We start from the raw sequence: 10,293 nt of genomic DNA, 5'->3' as shown, positions 1-10,293 counted from the left end.
TCTTGTTCTATTGATAATATGTTCATTCCATCTGAGATTAAAAGAAATAATGAGACCTAAATATTTACATCGATCTTTTATCTTCTCTTATCTTTATTTATGGTTATTATGGTTATTTATGGTTATATTTAATTAATTAATTAAAGTATTTTATTTTCATACTTAAATCTTTACATTTTTGTAGAACATGTGTGAATTTCTAAGTGTTGCAGGTTTGCATATTTTGGGAATAACTGAACAATGCTGGACCAAGACATGTCTAAATTAGCACTATATGAATCAAATAAGATATTCTTGAATATGGTGTTGTATTTAAAATAAGAGGATATGTCAACTATTACATAGCACATGCTGTATGAAAAATTTTGTGCCCAACTGAAAATTGTAAACGGGGCGTTTGTTTTTTCTAGACCGTCTCTTCATATATTATGGAATTTATTTCATTTGGCTGAAATACTTTGATACTTTTACATTGTGGCTTAGAAAAAGAAGATAAAAATCAAGAGCAAGAAAATGAGATGAAATTTACTAAAAATATAGAATATGTTGTAATACTTAAATCTCTTATTAAGTCAGAATTGGAATTTGCTCCATAAAATTATATGTCATTAATGTCAGACTTCAATTAATAGTTCAACAAATTTGACTAATGGCAAATCAAATATATAAAACTTTGTTCAATGGCCAAAAAATGCCGGGAATTGGTCTAGGTACGTGGATGTCTACCAGAAGAGCAGACTTACAAATTGCTATAACTGCAGCTCTAGAATTTGGTTACCGTCATTTTGATACTGCGTTTATCTACCAAAATGAAAAAATCATTGGAGATACTCTAAAAGATTGGTTCTGTTGCAAGAGAGTGAAACGGGAAGATATTTTTCTAACAACGAAATTACCCATAGCTGGCTTACATGAAGACAGAGTAGAATCATCAATAAGGCAATCACTGGAAAATTTAAAAATGGATTATGTTGATCTTTATCTGATACATTTTCCTGTTGGATCTAGTGTTGGTAATTCTAGAACACCTCTGAACCAATTAAAATTGGAAATGTCTGATCATAATGCGGTTTGGAAAATTATGGAACAACAAGTAGAGGAATCCAGAACAAAAGCTATTGGTATATGTAATTTTACTAAAAAACAAATAGAAAAAATCTTAAATAATTGCAAGATTAAACCAGCATGTTTACAAATAGAATCTCACGTATTTTTACAACAAAAAGAGTTGGTAGATTTTTGTCAACAAAACAACATTGTAGTAATTGGTTTTTCACCTTTGGGCAATCCTGGTTACAATAAGTTCTTGAGATCTATTGGTAAAGATGGAAAACAGTTGCCCAATGGATTTAAAAATGACATTATTAAAGGTATTGCAGAAAAATGTAAGAAAACTCCTGGTCAAGTTATGTTACGATATCTCATACAAAGAAATATTGTACCCATACCCAAAAGTACGAACCCTAGAAGAATTAAAGAAAATATTGAAGTGTTTGATTTTGAACTTGATAGCGATGACTTGAAAAAACTAGAAGGATTAGATCTGGGAGAAGAGGGACGTATACTTGATTTCAACTTTTTCTCTAAACAAATAAGAGAATCTCCAGAATTTCCATTTCCTGAAAAAAGAAAAGAATCGATCTAATAACTGTTATATATTCTTCTCTTATTACAATTTTTATTAATTTGACAGTGATTATACTACTTAGCTGGAAACAGCAACAATATACTGTTTAATAAATCTATAGATTAAAGTATGGCTAATCTTGCTCTTTAATAAAAATCAGATTTACTTTTTCTTGGAATAAGAATGAGGCTTTCATGAACCGATAGGAGAACTATTTTATCTACAACAAATTATAGGCATTATTTGTTTATGATTAACTATCTTAGGGGATAACAACTATTTAACAAAATGTGAAATACGAACAGTACAGTAAATATTTATGAGAATAAATGAGTTTTCAATGATTCTATCGCATCTGTACAAACTAGGTACGTCTAATAAATAAAAAATTACCTGCTTACACGTATATGGAAATTATGTTGATAAAAGATAACAATTAGAAATAAGATTATATAATTTCATGCGTTGTAGTTTAAATTAATTCATGAATGAATGTATCGGTAAGTTTTTATTCTCTTGTACATAGTTTTAGCATTGTTTGAATGAAAAATAACTTCTTTTATGCGAATAACTAGTTTGGAGAAATGAATTTATTAAAGAATTTGAATACATCTATACTTTGGAATTCAACATGACAATATAAACTGAATATTCAGTTATCCTCGAGATTGTCATAAAATTTTTGTTATCTACATGAACAAATGTTTATTTATACTTGAATCAGCTTCCATAGTTCAGATTTCATGAAGTTTAAAATACACTCTGTAACTTATTTACTTTATGTATCCTTAATTTTCTTTCATATAACAAATATGCAGTCTTTAATTAACTTGGAAACAATGTGGAGAATTGAAATTATTTCAATAAATTTATTAAGCTTCTATTTAATGAAGTGTGTACAAGAATCCCGTCGATTGCAAACAGAAGCTTACAGTAGATCAACTTCATCAGAAAACTTGAATGCAGGATGGATTCTAAAACGGCCTAGATGTTGTAAAATTTTCATATAGCTTTCATTAGCAATTAAATTAGTGTTGAGATTATTAAAGTAGAGGAAATTTTGAGTGAAAATAATCGTTGAAGTCAGATAGTGAGCTTTTTGAATTTCTGTTTCACAAACCAATTCCTAGAAGGTGACACCAAAGCTTTCTATTAAATATGGCATAATCTTATTTAGTAACCTCTGTGTTTCACTAATATAGCTCCCAACAGACTTCTTACTGAAACGATTCGTGACTATTTTAAAATTTGTTTATGGATTCGATTTTGAAATTACTTCATAAAGATGTAACATTGATGATCAAAATGTATCAAAATATCAGCAATTGATTTTTTTATATTTTATTTCAATATGCGATTTCAAAATTTCTATGATGACATAGCTACTTAATACTTTTGCGAACTCGCACAAACTCATATCTGTAAAAGATTAGTTTTCAACTTGCAGCATCATATTTATTTAAAATATCTTATGCAGTGCTAAAAATAAACCGTCTGCTCACAATTTTTATATGAAATTTTATTTTTGAATTTATTTTCAGAACCGATGTTTTTTCGCATAGACCGATGATTTTTTCATAAATTTCATGCGATGGCATCAAAATGCTGTGGACTGCGATTAACGAAGACGTTTCTTTATGTATTTCAAATAATATTTTTGGTGAGTCATCAATTAACTTTTTTTCAGTCTTATAGCTATATTTTTTTATAGTTTACAGGATTGGCGATATGTGCATTTGGAGCTTGGAAATTTATATTGACTTACCACTTGTTACGAGTCCTGGATAATCATACCTTCTCGACGGCGTTTTATTTGTTTATAGCTACGGGTTTTCTAGTCATTTTTGTGTTCTTTTTAGGATGCTGCGCAATACCAAAACATTGGACTAAATTATTATTTTGTGTAAGTACATTTTTTAATAAAAAAATCCTTATTCTAGAATTCCTTTTAATTTTTCAGTATATAATATTATTGTTGCTGATATTTTTATTTGAAATTTTAATTGGAGTGTTGGCGTATATCTTCCAGGAAAATATTGAAGACGATCTGAATCTTAATTTTAATAAAACTATACTTAATACGTATAAATTCGATGAAAGTAAAACGACATCTATTGACTATGTTCAAGAAAAGGTAAGTCTATTATTTCATTTAATTCATATTTTAAATAATAAAATTAACTGTTTTTATGTTTAATAAACATCGACAATGCCTGTTGTGCAGTCATGCTAGGAATGAGAATAGTAGATATTCACCATTCAGTCCAAAAAGTAATTTCTAAACTTTTTCTCTTCCTTATCTGACCAATAACAACTTTTAAATAAAAAAATTTTGTCAGAAGACTCCTAACATCTTACAATTTTGATTTTATTATCTATCATTTCAAAATTATATGTTTTTATAAATATCCCTTAGGTTAGAAAGAAAAAAAGAACCTCAGATTTTGCTGAAAATATTGATTTAAAAAAGTTCCAAACAATAAATGAAGCTCGTAAAAAACTTTTCTAAAAAGGTTATATACATTGATCACGTAAATCTATTCTTTTGGCTGTTATAATCTAACAGTGATGGGGAAACTACGGCCAGCGGAAAGGTGTAATCCGGCCCGTTTAAGAGTGCCGTCGTGAGAATGTTTGACCGCGTTCTTACTTCGTAATGTGACAACCCGCATAAAAACTACCTGCGGCGATATTCAAAACACAATAGTATTCTGGAAAAATCCATCCGACCTAAACAGATGACTCATCTTCGCTCGAAACTTCCAGGCACTCTCGTATTTTCGATTTATTCTGTTTTCTTGAAAGAACCGGAAAAATCCAATTTCCGAACAATCCTTGCAGGTAGGTATAAATAGCGAGGCCGCCCGAAGATCAGTTAGTTAACGACTTAGTCATCTGCAACGACACGCTGTGACTCGAGTAATTGTTTGTGTAATCCCCGAAACTGCCACTGTCTCAACAAACACCCATGCAAGAGCATTAGTTAGCAGTAAGCTTTCATCAATTGCGTTTCTGTGTGTTGTTCTCCGTAGTAGGTAACTTCTAAAATGGATGTTAAAAAAAGAAAAGTGGATTCAGAATGTCGAGTTTTTAAAGAAGAATGGACGTGGAAATATTTCTTTACTTTATTTAAAGAAAAACCTGTGTGCTTTCTTTGCAATACAACTGTTGCAGTTTTAAAAGAATATAACATTCGACGCCATTTCAAGAGCAAACATGGAAACCACTCCTACTCATCGTTAAGTGAGAGTTGAAAAAATTAAATCGAAAGATTTAATAAAAAATTGGAAATATTGATAAAAATCTAATTTCACAACTGACTACAAAAACTCAAAAATTTATTTTTTATTCAATTACCATGAATGAAACTGCATATATCAGCGATACTGCACAGTTACTCATATTTGTAATGGGAATCAACGCCCACTTTGAAATTACAGAAGAACTTGCAGGGCTGCAGGCAATGAAAGGAACAACGACTGATGCCGATATATTTTGTGAATTTGAAAATTGCATCGATAAACTTACCTATTGATAAGTTATGTAATGTAACTACAGGTGTTCCTAATATGGTTGGAATCAATCAAGGATTTGTTGGGGAATTTAATTCTAAGTATCCGGCAAATGATGTTGTTTTTTTGCATTGCCTTATACATCAGGATGTTGATGATATAGACCATATATTGACCATATACTTAATATTGTTGTAAAACTAGTAAATATGATTCATTCCAGAGGATTATTACATCGCCTGTTTCATCAGTTTTTGGAGTCATTACTCAAAAGTTCGTTGGTTAAGTGCTGGAAAAGTATTTCAAAGAATTTGGGATTTAAGAGACGATGCTGTGAATTTTTTTCTTGATAAAGACATTTATAATCAATTTGACGTCTTAGAAAACACAGACCTACTCGTACACATGAATAAACTTAATCTCAAAATGCAAGGGAAAAATTAGTTTCTTCACGATATTTGGCAATACCTGAACAGTTTCAAATTACAGTTATTATTTGCTAATCAGATCTCTAAATCTGATTTTTCTCATTTTCCAAGAATACAATCTTTAAAATTTACTATATCAAACAATAAGATTAAAAAATGCGAAATTAATTTGAGAAAACTATCTTCAGAATTTGAAAGGAGATTTAAGGACTTTAGAAAAATGGAACCAGAGTTTAGTATTTTTGCGTCCCCATTCAATGTTAATTACGAAGAAGTTGATGCAAAATTTCAACTTGAGTTAATAGAACTGAACTGTAATACTTTCCTGAAACAAACTTTTCATACAGAACCATTACTAGAATTTTATAAAAATTTAAGTCCAGATAATTTTCCAAATCTAATTCCTCATGCAATGAAGATAAAGACAATGTTCGGCTCATCTTATATATACCAACAAATCTTTTCAACAATGAAGCTTAGGAAAACTTCTTTAAGAAACAGAATTACAGATGGGAGTACCAAAGTACAAAGGGAGTACCTTTCATCAGTTTTGAGAATTTCCGCTTCGCAAATGGAACCGGACTATGATGAAATTTTGAAGAAACAGTCTCAATTTCATTTTTCTCATGCACCATCTACCAGTAATGACGCCAGAAAATAAAGTGATAATACCTCACATCAAGAACTGCACTAAATTCATTTTATATTTTGTGCTTATAATTTTTTTACCTTTTGCTTTTTTACTATTAAAATAATAAGTGTATGTAGGTAATATATTTATATATTTATAGAACACATAAATTTTTTAATGATCAAGCATTATTCTTTAGCCCGCCACGATTGTCTAGTTATTACAAACGGCCCGTCTTAAAAAAAGTTTCTCCACCACTGATCTAACATATATTGATAGGAGTCGAATTAACTAACCTAACATAATATCCTCCAAGTTTGTAAGCATTATCTCCAGGAAGACCATAGTTGTCCGACGCGGCACCCCCCCATCACATAACGTGAGAGTTGACAGTATCGGTTAATCCAACTGTATCGTTTATTTATTTCATTTTCCTGTTGGATTATCTCTTTTCTGATGTTTGTGATGAATTAAAAGAAAGTACTAAAGAGAAAATGAACAAAAGATGAATTAACCCACAATTACGTTTCTTTTCCACAAAAAAGAGAAAAACATCAACAGGTTGTACAATTAATTTGTCTGTCACAGAACGATTGGAAACTAAGAAGATGCTGCAAAATGGATCTGCTCTGGTGATATCGAGCAATTCAACAGAAGACCCGTATTGTAATATATAATTTATATGTTATATATTAAAGATACATTTCTATGATTAAAAAAAGTTTCATCAATTTTTGTTTATTTTTGATTGAAATCAATTTTTGTTTATTTTTGATTGAATTAGGATACATAATTGTTAAGTTATATTTATTATACATTGTTCAGAAATAATAATTAACAACCTGGAGAACCTGGAAAATTCATTAAAATGAGGAAGGGCAATGGTCAATTAAAAATTGTCCTTGGTGATCACAATTAGGTTCCAAACACTTGAAACCTCTCACTTCTTTAGCATATAAAATAGGTTCAATCTGTCCATATGAACTTCTCTAATGTGTCTATTAACACTTGTATGTATCGTATATTGTAAACACAAAAATTATCAATACTGGGTGTGCCATGTTGGTAAATTATATTCTCGTTTATCTCCTTGTAACCAGCCTAACCTAACCTCTAGCCAGCTCTTCGGTAACCGGCGCGTCGCCCTTAACGAAAAAAATCAATTCTACTCTTGTTGAGACATTTTGGGCTTTAGTTTTAATTTCAAACATTTTCCACTGTAATAACTTTGAAAAGAGCTGGGGGTCAAACTTAGTTTTGTTTGTAAAAATCCTCTTCTCTAATCGAGGTTTAATATAAACTTCTTTTAGTTCTAACAGATCCCTATCGTCTCGGAGCTCCCTAGGAGCTACTTTTAGTTATAATTGTCAGCGTAATCACACAAATGTGAATAGGAAATTTTGAGATAGAAGCTTATATTTTCTGAAGATCATTCTTCAATGCACTATACATATTTTGTTCTTTCAGTTGCATTGTTGTGGTGCTGTAACATTCATGGATTGGCAACATAGTGCATGGGTACTTAATGATACAGTATCTAACAAAGTGCCTGATTCTTGTTGTAAAACTATAACTGAAGGATGTGGATTAAGAGATCATCCTTCGAATATAAATCTAGAGGTAAGATAAAGTTTCACAAATTCATTCAATACTTAATTACATACTTATTCAATTTGAATCACTGTAGACTGTTCAACTTATTTGAATAATGGGAGTAATCAACTCAAGATTTTGAAATATGAACAAAAATTTTCCAATCAATACTCCGGCGTAAGCCAGGAACTTGAGATGGAAATATTTTAAATCTATTAAATGTCCCAAAAATATCTAGTCATTTTTAAAATGTATCGTCAGCATACATAAAATATTTTATAATTATAAACTGTGTAATAATCATATTTTTTGTTTCAGGGTTGCATAAATTTCATAGTGGAGAAAATACGAATTAATTTTTGGTTGATATTTTTAGCTGCTTTAGGAATATGTGTATTTCATCTCATAGGTGTTATAATTGGAATAGTTTTATTCATTCAATTAGAATCAGGTAAATACGATGCGGAATACAGTCCCAGAAATGGAGGAACAGAAGCATTATTGTCCGAAAATACACAACACCACTTATAAAAATCGTAATATAGTATCAATTTTTTTTAATGTTTGTATAACTATTTGTTGATTGTTATCTATCTATAATACTAGTAGTGTAATTAGTAATTCAAATTATCAGCTATTTATTAAAAGACAATTAAATAAATTGTGTATATCTTTAGTAGCATTTGAATTATGAAAATTTCCACGGTTTATTTGATTTAACTGGTTTCATACATTAAAAATTAAGAATGAAAAATTCTTTTCTCGTGTACTAATAAACAATACCCAATGAAACGTTAGTGAAAATACTTTTTTAACTCCATACACTTTCCCCTGCGATGTTTAATAAGTTCGATACCCTTTTTATAATGAGTAGTTAGTCAATGAAAATTATCACATGCACATCCCAATATACCGACGCCATGAACTTGCCTGCAAATGGAATGGTCTTTGTCTTCTTTGAAGCCGGTTCTTCTTTTTCAGTTCATTGTTTTGATTTTTCTCTTGTTTCGTGGGTGAAGTGATGGACCCACATTTCATCCATGGTTATGAAACATGTTCACGACGCTGTTTTTGTTCCATTGTAAGCGAACAGCTTTTTCATGTTGATGTGCGATGTAACGCATTTTTTGAAATGCTTACTATGTCTGCTAGCTCGCGCACTTTCAGTCGACGATCCACCAGTACCGCTTTGTGTATTTTCTGAAGTCGTAACCTCATTTGGTCGACCACAGTAGTATTTTTCAAGCAGCTACCGGCATCTTTAGGTCAGGCCAGGTACTTCAGAGACAATCCTCATATATATTTTTTTAAAAATTAACTGTTTTTCATTAAAATTCAAATCTGTTAAATTAAAAAAAAAACAAAAAAGATTTAGTAACGTATATTGCCGCTACGGACTCTAACTAAAGTTTGTTCACGATTTCTCGCGCTTTGGTTTACATTGTCCATAAATTTTTGGCTTGGGGACGAATTTCTTTGATGAACACTCCTTCTAAGTAGTCCTGGATATGTTCTGGCCGGTTCATTTGAGTAATGCCTACTTAAACCGTGGGAGCGTATGGATTTACAGTTAACGATCTAATGTTACTGATAACTAGCTCCATGCGAGTTCCCCAATATGTTACGCTATACTATCACTGTCTCTTCACTAAATGACGAGTTGATATAGGTGTAGCACCCCTACAAATGCTAATATTGCTACCTTGAGTTTTGAAGAGCTTCATTCAACTGTCTTCAACTTCCTTTTCACTTAAGCTGACGTTACGGACTTCTAAACAATTTCGGGTGTGAACAGCTGTTTGATGACTATTACGTGGAGTTTGCATGGATATGAACCGGAGATCTAAGGCACTAATTACCGATTTAAACTCAGTCCTACCTATAATAACAATGCGATGAATCACTGAAGTCATAACATTCAATGCACGACTCACTGAGCGATATGTAGGCCCTTCCTCGATTATTGTGACAGTAGCCATAGAAGTTGCTGCATCGTTCAAACTTAAGGAAACATTCACACCATCCATCAAAGTTCTTATCCCAATAAACAACAAATATTTAATTTGCAAATTCTTGTCAAAACATTATAATAAAAAAACTGAAAACAATTTGTTATGAACTAATTAAAATACCCGACAATATTGGGAAATTAACTTTTATGGTTCCTGTGATTTTGCATTACTAATAGTATCTTATCTTAATTCTCAACAAGAATTAAAAAGTATTGTTTACTACCATTAGATAATTTCGAAATCACCCTGACGAAGGTTTTGGTAGCCTCTCTCTCTCCAGAAACCACAAAACAAATTTAAAAAGTAAACACAAAATCTAGTCTATTTCAACTAGCAAGACCATGATTGAACTATTGTCACAATTTACTTAACACAGGCAAAGCGCAAATTGTGACACGTATAGCACATGTCAGGTGACGCAGCACAGCACGTAGCCATAGTTCAATCTACAAGATTGAATAAATTGACAACTCATCGCGACCTGACACGA

At 31.1% G+C, this 10,293-nt stretch overlaps 2 protein-coding genes across 2 annotated transcripts; both read left to right on the top strand.

The window, feature by feature from the left end:
- The first annotated feature begins 691 nt into the window (after positions 1-691).
- LOC130443312 (aldo-keto reductase family 1 member B7-like) lies at positions 692-1,750 on the top strand. The gene has a single exon (XM_056777903.1). The coding sequence runs from the start codon at positions 692-694 to the stop codon at positions 1,643-1,645; it is 954 nt and encodes a 317-aa protein (XP_056633881.1). The 3' UTR covers positions 1,646-1,750.
- A 185-nt stretch (positions 1,751-1,935) lies between these two features.
- LOC130446696 (CD151 antigen-like) lies at positions 1,936-8,590 on the top strand. Its single transcript, XM_056783088.1, has 6 exons — positions 1,936-2,127; positions 3,169-3,287; positions 3,339-3,530; positions 3,588-3,761; positions 7,666-7,818; positions 8,110-8,590. Exons 2-6 carry the CDS (start codon positions 3,219-3,221, stop codon positions 8,320-8,322), a joined length of 801 nt encoding a protein of 266 aa, XP_056639066.1. The 5' UTR covers positions 1,936-2,127; positions 3,169-3,218; the 3' UTR covers positions 8,323-8,590.
- Positions 8,591-10,293: the final 1,703 nt, after the last annotated feature.

The sequence above is a fragment of the Diorhabda sublineata genome, chromosome 1, assembly GCF_026230105.1.
Source record: "Diorhabda sublineata isolate icDioSubl1.1 chromosome 1, icDioSubl1.1, whole genome shotgun sequence".
Taxonomy (NCBI): Eukaryota; Metazoa; Arthropoda; class Insecta; order Coleoptera; family Chrysomelidae; genus Diorhabda; species Diorhabda sublineata.
Note: the sequence above shows the minus strand (reverse complement) of the source record. Positions and strands in the feature narration are given on the sequence as shown.

Bases quoted from the DNA above. Each gene is read 5' to 3' on its own strand.
- LOC130443312 (XM_056777903.1), top strand. From the start codon at position 692: ATGCCGGGAATTGGTCTAGGTACGTGGATGTCTACCAGAAGAGCAGAC.
- LOC130446696 (XM_056783088.1), top strand. From the start codon at position 3,219: ATGGCATCAAAATGCTGTGGACTGCGATTAACGAAGACGTTTCTTTAT. The intron at 3,762-7,665 runs GTAAGTCTATTA...TTGTTCTTTCAG, and splicing joins TTGACTATGTTCAAGAAAAG to TTGCATTGTTGTGGTGCTGT. The intron at 7,819-8,109 runs GTAAGATAAAGT...TTTTTGTTTCAG, and splicing joins CTTCGAATATAAATCTAGAG to GGTTGCATAAATTTCATAGT.